This window comes from Dunckerocampus dactyliophorus, chromosome 5 (genome assembly GCF_027744805.1).
Source record: "Dunckerocampus dactyliophorus isolate RoL2022-P2 chromosome 5, RoL_Ddac_1.1, whole genome shotgun sequence".
In the NCBI taxonomy this organism is placed as follows: domain Eukaryota; kingdom Metazoa; phylum Chordata; class Actinopteri; order Syngnathiformes; family Syngnathidae; genus Dunckerocampus; species Dunckerocampus dactyliophorus.
Genome location: NC_072823.1, coordinates 15,672,326 through 15,690,999, shown reverse-complemented (window position 1 = coordinate 15,690,999; position 18,674 = coordinate 15,672,326). Strand labels below are relative to the sequence as shown.

The following is an 18,674-nucleotide window of genomic DNA, read 5'->3' as shown; positions in this document are numbered from 1 at the left end:
AAGGTTTTCTAATTAAATATGACAAAATGTATTTCAGAAACAATAAGTTCATTATGTTTTTTCCACTCTCCATATTGCAAATAAATGACTTTTTGTCCTCAATGTCAAATATTGAGGTGTGTTATGCTGAGCATAATAAACTGACTAAATAAGCCTGCACTGTTGAAATGAAAGAATCGTCTGTCGTTTGTTCTTAGAACAAAAACAACAAAAAAAGAATGTTAATATATTTTAATTATTTTTGGGATGCACTGGCATCAAAACGAATTATTTTTTAATGTTTACAAATTAATATTGTGAAAAACATTCATATGTTTGATTCAATTATTTGGTTTTGTAAAATAAATATATGTGTACAGAGCACAAACCGTCAGTGTTTAGTTGTATAAACTACTAACTAAATAGGTACAGTTAGTAGTAAACAGAAAGGAATTTTGTTTTTTTCAGTTAATTTTTCCCTTCTTTTTTAAGACAAAAAATAAAAGCTTGTAAAGTGTTGTTGCAGCTCCAATATCAGCAATCAGTCAGGACTTAATGTTGCACACACAACACAAAAGTGAGGAGAGAAAAAAGTGACACTGTTGTACAAACAGTCCACGGGGGAGGGGTGCAGATTTAAATTCCAAAAGGGTCTCGCAGCTCGTTTCCTAGTTCCCCAGTCAGCAATGTGTTTGTGAAAAAAATCAGTCTTTTTGTCTTGCTGAAAAAAGGCTAAATCTACATTGGTGGCCCAGCTGAAGTTTGCTATTCTTTGCACTTTCAATCCGAGTGAATGAGGCAGAATGAAGTGGCCCGATCGCCTTTATTTGATCTAGTCCATTGCATAAAGTGACGGAATGTATTCGTTTAATACCCTTCGATGGACTGACGCTCCATTGGGTTTATTTAAAAATAACACAGAAAAGATTCCATTTAAATGTAGAACGTGTTTTGTGGTACAGCATTTATAAAACGGTTTAAGTGTGCACAAGTGCAGGTGCAGGAAAAAACACATCTGCGCGCGTTATTACTGTAACCCATGAAATGAGTTGCGTTAAAAATAATGCCAATCTGAGGTGAAATTGCATGTTGAATGTTTATTGTTACACTTTTTTTTTGCAGCTTGATGAATGAGCACACTTGTCTGCGCTGTGGCCATGGCATGGGTGCACCATGCATTCTAATGGAGCGCACAAATCACGTCTGTCTGCTTCGAGGAAAGTCTCACACTCAAATCATACAGGTTAGAATACCAGATAATCACTGTAATAACCACGGTTATTATTGACAAAATATCATTATGGCAGACAGAGTTAAATTAGCATGAAATTTCGATTTACAGTATTTTATTAGGTTTAATGAAATAATCTGAACCACCCTGATTGTTTACTTCACTTTTAATGAGAAAATATTTGGATGACCATTTTTTCCAATTCCTTGCAGACTGTTTGCACTTTTCAAACGCACACATGCTTGCAAAACGAACAAACGAAAATAAAACAAAACATGAACAACATGAACAGTAACAACACATTTTTGTTTAGAATGCATGCTTCACCTTTTTAAAAAAAAAAAGTACAAATTTACAGCAACTGATCCACGTGGTCACCACAGCCTTTTAAATTAAATGCTTCACAGAACATGTTTTTTTTCTGGAAAATAGATATCTAAAACTAAAAAGTGCATTTTACAACATTTCGGTATCAGTTATTTGCAATATTCACATCTTGCATTTTTGAGCACGTCTCACAATAAGACTGTTTTAATATTGGAAAGATTTAATCTCTTTCTTTTTTTATCTTTTTCAGTTTTTTTACAGGGAATTGTAACCTATTTGGTTTATACCCTCACCCATCTCTACATCTTCAGAGTTCAGTTTCACGGTGGTCACACAAAGTGTGCAAAAGTTTTGCGAGTATAAAAACTGAAAACCTTCCAAGTGGCCTGAAACAAACGTTCCCTTCAACACGTTAAAGTCAATAGGAACTTTCAAATAATAATTTATATTTTTTTGAAGAGCAATACTGCAAGATTCTGTGCTGGAATTTTTAGGACACGATTTAAAGCGACACATTCAACGTATACACAAGTGAATCAATATGCAACTCGCCTTGAATAGTCCGACGACACAGATATATAAACTTTGGGTTCGGTACCAGCAGTTCGTTTGGGGTTATTGGGGGTCCAGCAGGTCAGTGCACGGCCACCGACTGGAGGGTGGCCGGGCTGGTGAGCGTCTCGCTGGGGGTGGCGGGGCTGCTTTGGCTGGTGGCTGTCTGTGGAGATGTCGGGCTCAGAGACTGGGGCGAGTTGGACAGGAAGGCGGGCAGGTGCGGGGGTAGCGCCGAGAATCCCGCCATTGAGGTCGGCGTGGGTTTGATGGGCACCGGGATGGCGGGCAAAGTCTGCGCCCCGTGGCACAGGGACTTGATGGGCACACCGTAGGCACTGTAGTCGCTGGGTGCCATGGAGATGGGTGCCGCCGTGTCCATCACGCTGCTGTTGTACATGTGCGGCCAGGCCGTGGTGAGCTGGTTGTGCAGCGGGTAGCCAGCAGACATGGACTGCATGGTGGAGAAGGCCAAGCTTCCTGGGACTTTGTACTCTCTCGCAATGATGTTCTCGATGGCGAAGGGGTGCTTGAACGTAGAGGTCTGGGACACCCCCAGGTTGTAGGTGGACATCTGGGGCAGGTGCGTGCCGGTGGCCGCCTGCAGGGCGCTGAGCCTCAGCTTGGCCTGCTGTTGGAGGTAGTGGGCGGCGTCTGACTGCTTGCTCGGAGCCAGGTGGTCGGAGGCGCCCAACACTTTGAAGCGCTTACGGCGCCTCAGGAAGCTGCCGTTCTCGAACATGTCTCCGCAGCTGGGGTGCAGCGCCCAGAAGCTGCCTTTGCCCGGCTGGTCTGGACGCCGGGGGATCTTAATGAAGCAGTCGTTAAAGGATAAGTTGTGTCTCAGCGAGTTCTGCCATCGCTGCGTGTTTTCTCTGTAGTACGGGAAGCGATCCATGATGAACTTGTAGATTTCACTGAGGGGGAGCATCTTCTCCGGGCAGCTCTGGATGGCCATGGCCGTGAGAGAGATGTACGAATATGGAGGTTTCTGGTCGCTGTACGTGTTTCTCCCCGGACGAGGCATCCTTGATCAATTTCACCAGAAAACAAAAAAAGGTAGTCACCCTTAATTCCTCGGTGCGAGTTTCTTCATGCAGGAGTTGCTTTCCCGGCCTGTGCGCCTGTGAAGAGTCGGCACATCAATGGAGAGGAACCGCTTGCTTGGACGTCTTTTTCCTAGCTGGTCCCGCTAAAGGAGCTCGCTAGACTTCATTGAGGAGTCCTGGACTAAGTGAATGACGCCTCCATGGCCCTCCTCGAACCATCTGATAGTTTTATGTAGTGACATGAGCAGAAAAGACCCCCGCCGAGGAGCTTCCATTAATGTGCCACCTCTTTGCTATCACATGACAATTGCCATGGGAGGAGGAGGAGGAGGAGGTAGAGAGAGGGAGGACGAGGAGGAGGAGGAGGGAGGAAGGCATAATCTGGTTTCATTTACACCTATTTACATGGACACCTTGGGCCAATGGAAATCATTTCCATTTGAAGACAGAAAAAGGGGTGAAAAGGCTCGGCAACCGGAATTGAACTGCGATGGCACTCGGTGTGTGGAGGTATGCGCTCATGCTTGACACTTGGACAAATATTTGACAGTAACATCACGTTAGGAATGTCATTTGTTTATTTTCTTTTCAGGGCAAACGCGCGTGTATTCGTCACTTTTCATTTAAATATATGCAAAGTGCTGTGCATAAAATTGTATTCTCACAGTGCCTAATTTTATATTTAATATTAACCCAATTGTCAAGGTAGCAAAATAATTTCAAGCAAATATAAAATGTTGTTCTCGTTCATATTTTTAGATAAAATGAGTGTACATTTAATGTTCCAGAGTGTGCAGAAAAATGGATTTTAAATACTGTTAAAATCATATGTATGTTTGCATTTATTTTTATGACATGTGCATGCAGCAAAGGAAGTGGACGATATGAAAACATTGCAACACAATGCAAACGATGCTGTTCAAACTGCAACTTCATGAAGTAATCAGCCCTATTGTGTTTATGTAAAGGAGAGTACTTCAGGAATGCAAATAAACCCTTGAAGATGGTGTGGTGGAAAACTGTATAAAATATCCATAAGTCAATTATATGAATGTGAAAACCAAATGGGAAGCCTATTTTGAGCGACTGCTATTCAGGCTTTTTTTTCCCTTTCTTTTTTTCTGGCCATGGAGGGCCACCTTTCCGCTTGGAGGGTTTGCAATGGCGAAGACCACACACACGCACACGAAGATTTGCTCATAATTTATGCTAATTCCAAAACCTCAGCCCCGCTGCCCTCCATCCCGCCTTCCCTCTCCTACCACCACCCAAATAAATCCACAATGCACCCCATCACCAGTCTGACGGATCACAGAATAGAATCGCATTGCAGGGGACATTTGGACCAAAAAGAGAAAGCAAAGAGCATCCAAAACAGATACATTTGAAATATAGTTAAATATAAGCCTATTTGGCGAGACAAATCTGTTAAAATATCTCTTTAAAAAGTGCGGGGGGGTCTTCCCACTCTTCCCCCTGCAGAGTGGCTTTTAACACCTGTCAGTTCCTATTAATGTTCAGCCCAAACGGTTTTGTGCAAAAGGAAGTGAGGATAATGACAACACATCGCCATGGATAAACAACTTTTGACATCCATTCATTCATGTATAAAACATATTAAATTGGTTTTTATTGTGTTTAATTCGTGCGCATAAAAGTTAATCACATTTGGAATTTACGCACATTTCCTGCAAATGCTATAAATGTCACTATGTGCTTTTACACAACACAGCATTCTTTTTTACACGTGTGACTAACTGAAATGATTAATCCTCGTCAATTTTACTTGCTGGTGTGCATTCAAAAAAGCGAGAACCTGCATGACTTGCAATAACTATTTTTGACTGCTTGGTTTCTGATGGGGTATCAGTATAGGCCCTTTGTCCGTGTTCAGTGCGCATACTGAAATACCACCATGACTCTGAATGTGAATAGGCTCTCCTAGCTGCTCCCAAAACTCCTGAGTTCAAGCAGCAGTAGATCAAGTCTGCACAATGTTTGGTCATTTGTAGAAAAAGCCGAACAAAGGTTGGGATAAGCCAAATTGCATTGCACTTGTGAACCGTGCCTCAGTCTGAAGTATTCTTTATAAGCAGGAGGACAATTTTGTGCGAGTTTTTTTATTTAAAATAAAAAAAAGCGAGGATGGAAAACAAAGGGCACTCTCTGAAACATCTTAAAGTAGAGTAGTGAGGCGTGACATTCCCAGGGTGACGAGACACAAAAGCCGAGGTCATGGGGATGAAAAAGAGAATCAAACAGCCACTTTCACACGTCTGCCCTCCTCTGCTGCGCCCCCGGAACACAATAGGAAACAAATGTTGTTAAAAAAGGATAGATGCCATTCATCCTAAAGCAGCGAATGATAGCCAAACAATATTGTCACACACTGAAGCCAGTTGAAATATGCTGCCACCCAGAGCCATGCAAGGGTGGGTGGGTGGGGAAAAACAACAGTTTTCTTTTTAATGGAACCATTAAGGGCTGAGAGTGGTCCAATACGGAGCTGAGCTAAAACATTAATAAATGTAATTAGATCTCAATCACAACTATATTACTATATTAATATTACCTTCATGCACAATATTAATATATCTGCACGAAATCGGCATGAAATGTGCTTAATTCTGCATGCACTTGCTGTGTTTTTATTTTTAGATATGTATTTATTTGAGCAATTATTGTGCATGTTATTTGCTGCTGTAACCTTCATTTCCCTCTGTGATACTAATAAAAAATAATATCTTAATAAATGAGTGAGCCTCTGTTCAATTTCAGTATTTTTATATGGCAAACCTGTCCATTTTAATTGCAATTAAAACATGTGCAAACGTGTTTTTATTTTAGCAGGGTGTGAGGATTTAAAGAGATTTGTCATGGCCTGTGCATTAAGCAAAACAATTTCCAAGTCTCTCCAACCAACCAATAGGTCCGCGCTTCTAATTAAGTCCATGGTGATTTCAGCCCCCCGGAGATGTTTTACGGTGCAATTAAGGACGCTCTGATGGTAAAGTATGAATATTCAGCAGAATGACAATTAATTAGCAGACGGAGGACCCTCATAAGGAGTCCCTCAATGCCAACATTAACCGACATGACGGGACACTAGCACTTCTTAAAGGCCATCTTCACAAGCTAAATATATTCACTGGGAGAAGAGCTCTGCACGAAAGCATTTTCTGAACTGGGCACCGCTATTAAAGCTACATTTTTCTTCTGCTATATGTGATGAAACCGGAATATGAGTGTTCTGCGTCCCACTCCATTAGTTGTTTGGGCAGGGTGACATCAGAGGGAGTACCTGGAAAAAGACCTCCGGGCTTCCAGAGCATATGCTCGGATTATGCTTAATGGTCTAATTACATAAATTAGGCATTCATTATACGGTACATCATCTGTAACAGATATCTCAATTGTGCAGAGGCGGGAACGTCTAATTCAATTTGTCTTGTGTGCCTTTTCATCCAATTAAACATTGGGAAAAATGGGCAAAAAATATCTAATTTAATTTTAAAACTAAGCTATTTTATTTGTATGTTAGTAAATATATTTTTTTTATACAGAATATAAAATGTAAACGATTAAATGCTTATACTTGTAGCAATTTCCCTATTGACCATCTGATAAGGACAATCATGGGATTTGGTTTAGATGATTTTGTTCACTGAGTTAATATTATATTTTTGTGCATTTATCTACTATTTATTATATACCATATGCAGTACAGTACTATTTTATAGGCTATATTATTACATACAGTATATATTATTTATTATATATCTATTTTACTATTTGCAGTGACTCAAAACTGTTTATAATATTTGGGGTATTTCATTTCATTACATCATAGCTGTAAAATATTAGAGATTAGAGATCATGATGGACATAGTAGTTGACTAATCAATTGTTAGAAATTCGGTTCATTGTGTGGAATTGTTATGTATCCAGTCTGGAAGCAATGGAGGAAAAATGGAGTGTGCAACTTGGCTGCAACCAGCAGAGGCGCTGTTGATTTAGTCTCAACTACTTTGAAGTCTAAAGAAAAACAAGACTTCAGATCTAAATTAATTTACAGGTATATCCATGTAATAGCATTACCTCTAGGCATCATCACTCTGTTCATACAACACCGGCAAGGAAACAGGAGTTCAGAACATTCAGACATTATTTCATCATTCAAATAAATTGCAATATAAGCGATTTTCTCCTAAAAACAATCAAAGAAATTTATTAAAATCTATCTATCTGAGCACGTGTGTGTGTGTGTGCGTAATGTGTGTGTAGGGCTCTCCCAGATCATTGACTCCATATGGTGAGAAACAGCAGGACTGATGAGCGCACTACCTGAGGTCCATGTCTGTGCTGTCGACTGGAACCAAAAACAGAGCCCCCCTACCGCACCACACGCCTCCCGACCCCCGCACTATTCATTACAGACAAGACAGCGCCGCTCCGCATGCTCATTTCATCATTTAGCTTTTTTCCACTGGCTTATTCTGACACATGTCTGCCTAACAACAAATCATCCTATTAAAGTACACATGATAGTTAGCTGCTGACAAATAACAGAAGGGAGGTAAAGTGGATGGTAAAAGAGACACAGGAAGAAGATAAGGAGAAAAACAGAATAACAATATGACAAGAGTCCATTTCAACGTAGAAAGGAAAATGCATGAGGCCCTCATTACTATACTATGTTTCACACGAACAATAATTATGGAGATCCTCGGCTACATCGCAGGAAATGAGCGAATAATGCAATACCAAGCCACGTTTCAATCATAATATATTAACAATAATCTCAACAGGAGAGTGAACTTTCACCGTGAAGCAGGGAGATAAAAAGGCCTATTATGCACAGGAGAGAGGGGGGGGAAAAAAGAAGATATGAATTAAGCTCAGTAACAAAGCGTTACATTTTGCAGAAGATAAAAATTAGATGGAGGGCTTTGAGCTACAATGAGCAAGGGTATCACAGGATGAAATAATATTAATGGAAGGATAAAGCATAACTCTTGTGCACTGATGATGTAAGAAACATCAAAAGTGACATAAGAAGTGAAGGGCACTAAATGGATTGATAAAGTGGGTCACTTACATTTTGACCCCTGCGGGTCAAAGTTGTAGGTTTAACCTTCAACCTCTCATCTCTGTCGCTCTCACTTTTCTATTATCTGTTCATCACAGAGGAAATGAGTATGAATAGTGGAAAGCAGGTTACTGGTTACTTGACTGTTTACCTGGAATTAATCAAAGTAATGAAAAAGCTTTGTGTTCATTTAGTTGACACTGCTGTTCATTAGACCTCTTCAGTAACACGTCTCTCCTTTGGGGGTTTAAGGCATAAGGCAAATCCTTTTTTTATTGTGTGCCTATGTGGTTACAAGGCACAGTCCTTTGTGCGACTCGTGTTCATCCAGACCTTGGAAGTGATCGGAACACACTTAACCAACTGGGACCAAATAAGGGGCATTTTCTTGCCGTCTTTCATCTAATACATGGGGGAAATGCTCAGTCTCCAAGGATGGCTAACCGAAGCCAAAGACCAGAACAACACAATACATAATAATAATAACAATATGAAGATGTTTATGACACTCATAAACAAAAATGCACGTCTGATGGTGGGGACACCCCCAGGGAAGGTAATACTTTTTTGGGGGGAAAAGTTTTCAAATGAAATTAATGTCTGGACATCCAGTTGTCTCCGTAAAAGAGAAGCAAACTACACAATGTGATTTCACAACAATCTAAAAAGTGGAGTGCTATATGGATGCGCTTTCAGCAAACGTTTTATGCTTCATATACACACCATTAGTACTGCTGCAACACACTACACAAACATGGCCGACAAGCTACACTTAAAGCAATATACTGTACAATGGAACCTTGGTTAACATAGTTAGCATTTTCGATTTACGTTGAAAATTTACATTCACGAATATTTCCAGGGTGAGCGTACAATAAGGTACGTGTCTTGTCATGTTATTAATACACTGCAAGAGTCCAACTATGTAACACATTTTTATCACAAAACATCCCTGTTTGCAGCGTGTTTGCATGGAAATCGGAACCAGAAGTCATTGTCCCCCTCTAAGACATTATCAGTAGTTGACTCTGTACAGTCATCCCACGTTTATTGCAGTTAATTGGTTCCAGACCCGACCGCAATACATGACTTTCCATGACGTAGGATTACTTATAGGGATGAGCTGGATACTCGTTATAGACGAGTATCCGTTACGGTTAATGCATTTTTGCCGAGTACAAGCATGAAGCAAGTATAGCTCGCCATTATGCGTGATCGTGATGACTGAAAATCCTCATTATGTATTCACTCTCCACGATTGGCCAGTCACACACAGCGACCGCCCCTCCCTAGACATAAACACAAATGAATAGCAACAGAACATCTGAGCTATCAGCATTATACTAAACACATTGAAATAGCATACTAACAATGTAATTAATTGGTGGCAATGCTGACAAGGCTACCTTAGCTCATTGTGACCAGCTCGGCTGCTGGATGTGTATGACACACAACACAATACAATATCAAGGCGCAAACAGCGTCTAGCATTGAACGAATGAGAAATAATCAGGTTACTTACGTTTATAGACGCACACTGTTAGTTGAACATAAAAAACAAGGTCCGTGTCACGACAACTCTCAAAGCTCCGCTGCTGCCCTGGTGCATTCATGTTGCATTCAAGAATAGAAACATAAAAAAATAAATACAGCTCGCAGGTAAGTGGCACTATTTTAGCTATCTTTAGAACAGGCTGGCGGGCGACTCATGTGGTCTTTAGGGGCCACCTGGTGCCCACGGGCACCGTGTTGGTGACCCGATTTAGACAACACATACACGCATAAAGATGTTGATGTGATGTTCAGTGCTCGTGAATGCATCTCGCGGCCTATCCAGTGACAACTAGAAATTGTCGTTGCAATGATGAATAGACTACAGATGTTTATTTAGTTTGTTCAGAGTTGGAAGTACATATATGGTGTTTGAATTGCACTGCTGTTGGTGTGTTCAGGTCAGAATAAAGTTATAAAAGAGCGACAGACCCTGTGGGGAACTTCCCTGTACCGCTGTCTGTCTTCAGAGAGCAGAGACAAAGAGCAGTGGCTTGCCATGATGAGTATGCCTTAAATACGCTAAAAAATTTTACGGAATTAATGAAATAAATTAGTTACCGCCATTAACGCGCTATTTTTTGTCAGCCCTACTAGAAAGTCTTACAGATCACTTCCACACATACACAGTACACATATATCTGAATAATGAACAATAAATACAGCAAGTTCTGATAAATCCATGTCAATTTAAGCCCCACCTATTTCCAATTCAATCACGCCCACTTCCAGGCTATGCCTCGCCCATTCCGAGTACAGCTACAGATGCAGATAATTTAGATGGGTGAACAGATACAGACATAGATACACATAGTGGTGTACTCGCTCATCCTTAATTACTTATTTATAAATGGAACATTTTCAAAATTAGAACATAGAAAAGCTGTTTAAGACAATCTAAATATGGTTTTTAGCATTATTAGAACCCTTTAGACATGAAATAACACTCCTATAGTCACTTTTAAACCTGTATTACCAAATATAGTTGACATCATAATAGAAAATAAGACATCTTAGACATAAATAAGACATTACATAGACTCACACTTTAGCTTTGACAGCATACTTGGTGGCTATTGTCTAACCAATGTAACATTCCTGAGTGTAGTAAAATACTACTGTCATGGCACAGTGAACATTCATACAGGAGCTGCTGTTAGCCACAGATCATGCCAGTCACTGGCACTCTCCACACTGTTAACTATGCAAACAACTCTACACCCATCACTTCCCAGACCCCATCTCTTAAAGGCACACACAACGTCTCAGATATTACACTACATATTACATCTTTTGAATGCCTTCTATTTGCATTTGCTTAATTTGAGCCAAGATTATGTATAATTTGCTTATACAGTGGTGCCTTGCTTAAGGCCGTCACACCATGACGATTTAGCCAGCGTACGCCAACGTATGAAACATTTGACCAATATGCTGGCGTACATCGAATAAGTTATGGGTAAGTTTTGTATAAGTTAAGAGCACGCTGAAGCACGCCGGCATACGTCGTAGTACGTCCAAAGTCGTCCAAAAATTTTGTGCATGTACAAAACTTTTCAACGTATGTCAAAGTATGATTCATATGCCCCGCATACACGGGCAATAAGTTATGCGATCGTTGACACCCGTTCACACACGTTATTTGTAAGTTACGCACAAGTCGTAATACGTCAACATACCTTGAGACAAAACTGTGTCTTCTTGGCTCTCTTCTTGGCTAGGGTTGGCTCAGAGGAGATGGAGATAAAGTACAGATAAAGTGCATTATGCGATGCCTTGAAGGATATTTATACTGCTACATGCAGGGGGAGGCTGTGAGTGGTGATGGATCTCTCTGCCCTGATACTTCTTGGCAGCGGTCTTTGAAATTTTCTTCGGCATGATGGTGATGTTGACACTGCGATGTCTAGTGAGGTGAGTCATCAAGTGGCAGCCTTTTGATAGGCTACGGCACGTCATCGTCGGCCATACGCTGCCATGCGGTTTGCATAAGTTAGACTGGTGTTGGGGATAAGTTGTGAACGCCAGCAACACGCCACGCATTTGTTGGTATAAGTTGTCTGTAAGTTATAGAAACGTTCTATATAAGTTACTAATACATCATGTATACGTCAAACTCGTTATGAATACGCTATGTATACGCCCAAAATTGAAAAAAACGTCGGCAGTTCGACGTATGCCATCAAAATGATCAGGCATGCGCTGCCTAAATCGTCAAGGTGTGACAGGGCCCTTAGTGTCATTAAACTGTTCCAGAAAGTCAGATTCAAACCAAACCCAAACCACTCTAACCAAGGCAAGTTTTCCCATAGAAAATAATGTAAATCCAATTAATCCGTCCCGGACACAAAACACATCTTAATAATTATAGTTATTATAGAATAATTCTAGTTTTACATGTAGAAAATGATGCAAAAATAATTACAAATGACAATTGAATGGACAACTGAACATTTAACATCACTTTTACCATTTAACTCTTTGCAAACAACAAACAGAGAGGGGAGGTTTGGAGTGGAGTGGAGTTTTGCAGAGAGGGAGGGGGAGGAGAGGATATTTTTAATATATTTTTTTAACTGTTACTGCACTCATGTGGTACAATAACATCTAAGCCGGGAGGTTTGTTAATGACTTTTTAACAGATTTACATTTTAAAAAAAACAATGCTACAAACATGACATATGAAATTGAGAAATGAACATTTAACATGATTTTTACCTGTAGTGGACACCCTTGGCAGGGGAGGAATGGAGGAGTTTGGAGGCACGTTTGTCCACACTTGCAGCCTGGCCATGCCTAACGATGCTGTGTATGCTTGTTCTTTTTTTAAAATTCATTTTCGTACCAGCCTCTGCTTGCCTTAAATTTGTCAACAGGCTCACTTGTTGCAGGTGTTTCATTGTTCGGTCTGCATGCAGCAGCTTCATCTCTGAAATAGTGTCTTCCACTTGCTGTTTTCCGTTGATCCACACCAGCAACAAATTCTCAACATCTTTGATAGTGTGTGGTCTCTGTTTTGTTAACACCGTTAATCCTTTCACAACATTAACTCACTTTATTACGTTGTTATTCTTCAGGATGGTACTTATTGTTGATGAGGGCTTTCTGTACATCCTGGTGAGATCGGCAACATGAATACCATCTTTGAACTTTGCGACGACTTCTTTCTTGAATTCTATAGTGGTCTTCACCCTCTTTGGAATGTTGCTGTCACTCACAACCGTTTTTGGACTCCATCCATCCATCTTCTATGCCGCTTTTCCTCATTAGGGTCGGGGGGGGGGGCATGCTGGAGTCTATCCCAGCTGACTTCGGGCGAGGCGGGGTACACCCTGCACTGGTCGCCAGCCAATCGCAGGGCACATATAAACAAACAACCATTCACACTCACATTCATACCTATGGACAATTTAGAGTCGCCAATTAACCTAACATGTATGTTTTTGGAATGTGGGAGGAAACCGGAGTACCCGGAGAAAACCCACGCATGCACGGGGAGAACATGCAAACTCCACACAGAAATGCCCAAGGGAGAATCGAACACAGGTCTTCCCGATCTCTAGGCTGACAAATGCTAACCCCGAGACCACCGTGGGGCCATGTTTTTGGACTCATAGTGGCTTATTTAAAGTTTGTCGCACTCAATAAAAAAAATGCACGGACAGGAGTCATCAATGCCGAGGGTCCATTTTTGGCCGCTTGATTCCGGATGCCTTATATGCGCCATAGTAAAGTGTGAACTAAGTATCACAAGATTTCGTCTTGGGCGTGTGATCCAAGATGGCTGCGTAAACCAACCAAGCACAAATACAACAGTTCATTACGCATGGCATATTGCACACTAACCTGGCGGGCAAATGCAAACCAAGGCAAAATTTTAGCATACAGTAAATTTTGGATGCTAATCGAAGAATGCCGGCGTACCGCTGTATATGCATATGTTTTGACTAATAATAGGACATTCAACCACGAAACAATGATAATTAATTAATTAATTATTTTTTGAAAAAACGCAATAGAGTGAGGGTGGGATGTTCGAACTGCGATGTAGTGAGGGACTGTAGTCATTTGCTAACAGTTACGCCACAAGTCTCTGCATTTCTTTTGATCACAGCTGCAAAAAAAACACAATGGAGTCAAAGAAAGTTGCAAGTGCCAGCACTTTGATGAAGAAGGTGAGAAACATTATTGAAATAAGAAACTCCTAGCAAAACACATGGTCCCTCGCTGCTGTCTCATAGCAGTTTTGTCAACAATAAAGTCTTCAATCAAGGTAAAAGTAACATTAAATGTTCATTTATGCCTTTCATTTGTAATTTATATACATTTCAAATTGTTTTCTGCATGTAAAACTATCATTTTTAAAAACTACAATTTTTGTTGACACTTTTGTGTGTCCGGAACGGATTAATTGCACTTGCATTCATTTTTATGGGAAAATTTTATTCAGTTAGAGTACGTTTCGGTTTGAGTCAGACCTTCTGGAAAGGGGTAATTGGGCTAACTGGATTAGGGTTCCACCGTACTCTAAAATCTTACTGTTATGTAGTGTATATATATATATATATATATAGTGTATATATATATATATAGTGTTTATATATATATATATATATATATATAGTGTATATATATATAGTGTTTATATATATACACATACATTCTGAACACTTTCTCTAAATAAACCCACATCAATTTTCCTGTCTACACTATTTGCACATTTGAGAGCCAAATGTTGAAATGTTCTCTTTAAACTCCACCATAAACATCAGCTTTATAGATCTTATGTACGCTCTGTTGTCAGTGTGTTGTGGTAAATACGTCTACTACGCGTTCTGGGGTCACGCAGTTTACTTCAGGGGCAAGGAAGGGAAGCAAGTTTTCAAGGTGACGCATTTATTTACATACAGTCAATGCAGCGGGCGACTAATTGGGGCATGGCGTTTATAAGAGGATCCATCAATCTTCTTTTGTTTATCTGTCGGTCGTGGGGGTAGAAACCTAAGCAGAGAATCCCAGACTTCCCTCTCCCCAGCTTGTCCTTTCGGTCACTACTTATTAGAGAAGAGGGTACTATTTAAGAAATTATATGATCACTTGGTCAGGATACATGCAATACACGGTTGTAGACAACCGGGCATCTTCCAGTTGTTTATGATACTGTATACTGTATGTTCCAAGAAAGCCTTTATTTTCACTCAAAATGACAGAAATGTCATAACTTCATCAAAATTCAAGTGTTATACCCATGCTGAGGTATCAAGTAATATTATTCACACAAAACAATTAAAAGCAACCTGTGTTTCAAATCTCTGTAGTGGAAAGACAGCAGACTATGAATCCAAGGTATCCCCTGGGTTCCCACATCAAGCTTGTTTAAGTAATGTTTCTTTTTCATACAAAAACTCACTAAAACATCGAGAAAACAGGAACCGGATCTTATCAGATGCTTTGGTTTAATTCTGCTTACTTTTTGTGTGTTACACTACAAGGACGCCATCACTAACTCAATGACTAATACTGTAATACGTGTCCTTTTTATTGATATGTATTAATTGGCCTGAGAACCATGATGTTGTAAGACTAATTTACATCGCTAAGCACAAACAAGCCTCACAACACAAAAGGGCTTTGCAGAGAAACCAATGATGCCCTGCTCCTTCATGCCTGACCAGCTCACTGTTCCTCTGCTGATAGGTAATATGCATGACACATTTCCAGGCACTAATTCATTTGTTTAGTAATAGGGGGAGCTAACTTAAGCTGCAGCGAGGAAAACATAAAGGTCCTGTTAATCCACAACTAATCAAAAGGGCACAGGAAACAAGGATTTTGTTATATTAATTAAAGCTTGAATATTTGTACATCTAAGAAATAGTGGCGGTACACATTCAAGCATCATTACTCTGCCAGACTGCAATGTCAGAGTGGAGATGCAACCCCACACTGCAGGCACCCGAGGACCGAAGAGAGCATGGCGAATGCAGAGAGAATAATATGTATTTATGTGTCTGAAATCTTGTTGATAAAGGACACTTGAGGCTGCATTCGGTATAGGGCATTTTGTCATTGAAGGCTAGTGGCAACACAGCAGATGAACTGTGATGTTGATTAGTATAGGCCCTTAAGAGGCGACACTTGAAACTAATGCTGTTGACTCTGACCTGTTCAGGAGCAAGTACTTCAGCGCTAGCAAAGCATTTGAATTATAGTCAAGAAATACACACGGGCCGCAGCACGCACACCAAGGAATGTAATTACATTTCTGTCAAACAAATTTGATCTGGAGTTAAGGAAAAGTCTATTATAATGAACTGATGGAAAGCACGAGGAGGAATTCTATAAATGTCAAGTACTGCCACATATCAGGAAACATCAGTATTGGTCACAACAACTGTAGGCTGCACATGAGTATTAGCATACTCATCAGCATGGGAAATGTTCTGTTCCCCTGCTTAAACCAAAGCTATTACAATCCCAAATAATTAACTTTCAGTAGAATTGGCTGCTGTTGTGACAACAAGGAAGATGAGGTACTTCGGAGAAGGTATCTTGTCGCAGTGACGATAAAGGCAATTGGAAGAGTTTGATTTGATGGCAAGTTTTCAAAAAGTAATATTGCAATCAAATTCACAGGGGTGGATATGTTTTTCATATCACTTTCATCCTGATGATACATGATTGTCAAATTATGGAGATGCTACAATAGTATATAATGCATGGTATGTTTTACAGTGTGTCGTAAGAGCACAACAAACAATATTAAGTCTAAGTATAGCATTGCTCCTTTAGAAAGATTTAGGGGTCATTTATACAGTATGACGTGCTTTTTACTGAAAATAATCTGTGTTTGAAAAATGAGAACAAGCACAAGTGTATGAAGCATTCTCTTAGTCAAAGGCATAATTTAATAATTGATGTGCTGTTTGTAAAGAACTTGGTGGATTTTGTGGAATTAATTTTTGATTAATTGTCTTGAAGCAATTGAGGCAAAAGAGAGTGCGCTGCTACACACCAGCAGAGGCGCTGTTGATTCAGTCTCGACTAGCTTGTAGTCTAAAAAAACCCCAACATGACATCAGCTGTGGGAATTTAAGCCATATCCAAGCAGACCTCTGTCATAGGTGTTTATAATACTTTACGACACCAGAGGAGTCGCATTACTACAAACTTGACATTTTAAACTCTAGTATTTCATTACAAAGTGACATCACCAACGACTGGTCCGACATGCATACTACAGGGTCATATGATTGCTGCGTTAATGGTATCGGAGACGGAATTGCGGAATTGGCCCGTGAAAACAAAATTTACGACTAAACGTGGAATCTCGCATAAGTTGACATAATGTGAATGAAATGCTGTCATTGTGAGAAGGACACCAACTCGCCCCCTCCCAAGCTGAACATGTCAAAATACCGGCCTGAAACACCAGCGAAAGGTCTTCAAAACTTCGAAACTCCTCTCTTCTGGAGCGTGAATGGAAGCTAGTTGGGTTAGCTAAATTTACCAGAGCATGCTGGTGTAGCTGTGTATGCGCGACTCAGGCTGTATGAGTGTGTTTACACCGTGTTGTTTTACCATTTGTCAATGCAAATGAGCCTTTTACAATTCCCAATGATGTTGTGAGTGAAATAAGACAAGAGCCACGTTTATTCTTGCACCCGTCTCATCTTAATGGTCAACAGACATTCTCAACACACACAACACACTTCTGCTCTTCAAAATAAGTGCTCTGTTTGCCACATCCTGCCTAATTGTGTAAACAAAGAAAGGGTGTCATAAAAAATATTTTACATTGATAACGCAATTGGAATTGCATCGGTGACTAGGTCTTCCTTAACTACAAGCACGGGCATTAAAGGTTGTTGAGGGTTTTGTAGCAATGTGTGCAGAGGCTGACAACCAATCAGAAAAGTTAGCCAGGCTACATTTGTTTATGAATTACTGGGCATAATTGTGCAATTATGTATTGCACCAATAAATGTTAGGATTTTTGCATTTAATTAACCAACATTTTGTTCACTAACCCAAAAAGCACACACTCTATGCTCGCAAAATAAGGGTAAAAAGTAAAAAACTGAATTATAAAAATTAAAATGGAAAAAATGGAATTTGGAAAAAAAAAAAAAAAAACGGAAGTTGGGGGAAAAAATAAATTCCATTGGGCCCTATTTTGTTTTATTTTAAATTAAATAATTAAATGTATATTTTTAAAAACATTTTAAGTTTAAGTTATATGTTACCTGATGTTACCCGGATATGTTGAATTCAGTCAAATACAATGTTGCCACTGCTACTTAAAACATTTTAAATCTGATCTAAATTATATTAACTTAATTTTATTTGAATTATTGTGTGACATAAAATTCTACACCATTTTCAAGTATTTATTCCTCTACAACTACTACTACTACTACTACTCCTTCCGCCTCATTTTTGTCCGCTAACTACTCCCACATTTCTCAACTGATTCAAACCAATTCAACGTCTAAATGTTCAGCTAATTAAGGATATGTTAGCCATCAATCAGGGCTTTTAAAAATGTACACATTTACTGTAATTTCATATTATTTTCAACAATTTCCCCATAGAAAATAAATGGGCATTTACTGTTGGACATTTTCCATGACTAACATTGCGCTTCTACAGAGTAACATGGCTCAGGAGGTAGAGTGGTTGTTTCCCAGCCGGATGGTTGCTGATTCGATCCTCAGTCTTCGTGTAATCGTTCAACATATTCATACATTTCAACAATCATTCTCCATTTTTACATTCCAACATTTTTAATTCTACCATGTTTGTCTGCTACCTACTCCCACATTTCTCAACCGCTTCAAACCACACCATCAAAATGTTCAACTCATTCGGAACATGTAGGCTACCGGTCAGGATT

General features: G+C 39.8%; 1 protein-coding gene across 1 annotated transcript; it reads right to left on the bottom strand.

Annotated features, from left to right (window-relative positions):
• Nucleotides 1-321: 321 nt before the first annotated feature.
• On the bottom strand, nt 322-3,387 carry foxb1a (forkhead box B1a). The gene has a single exon (XM_054776657.1). The coding sequence runs from the start codon at nt 3,114-3,116 to the stop codon at nt 2,172-2,174; it is 945 nt and encodes a 314-aa protein (XP_054632632.1). The 5' UTR covers nt 3,117-3,387; the 3' UTR covers nt 322-2,171.
• Between the last annotated feature and the right edge of the window lie 15,287 nt (nt 3,388-18,674).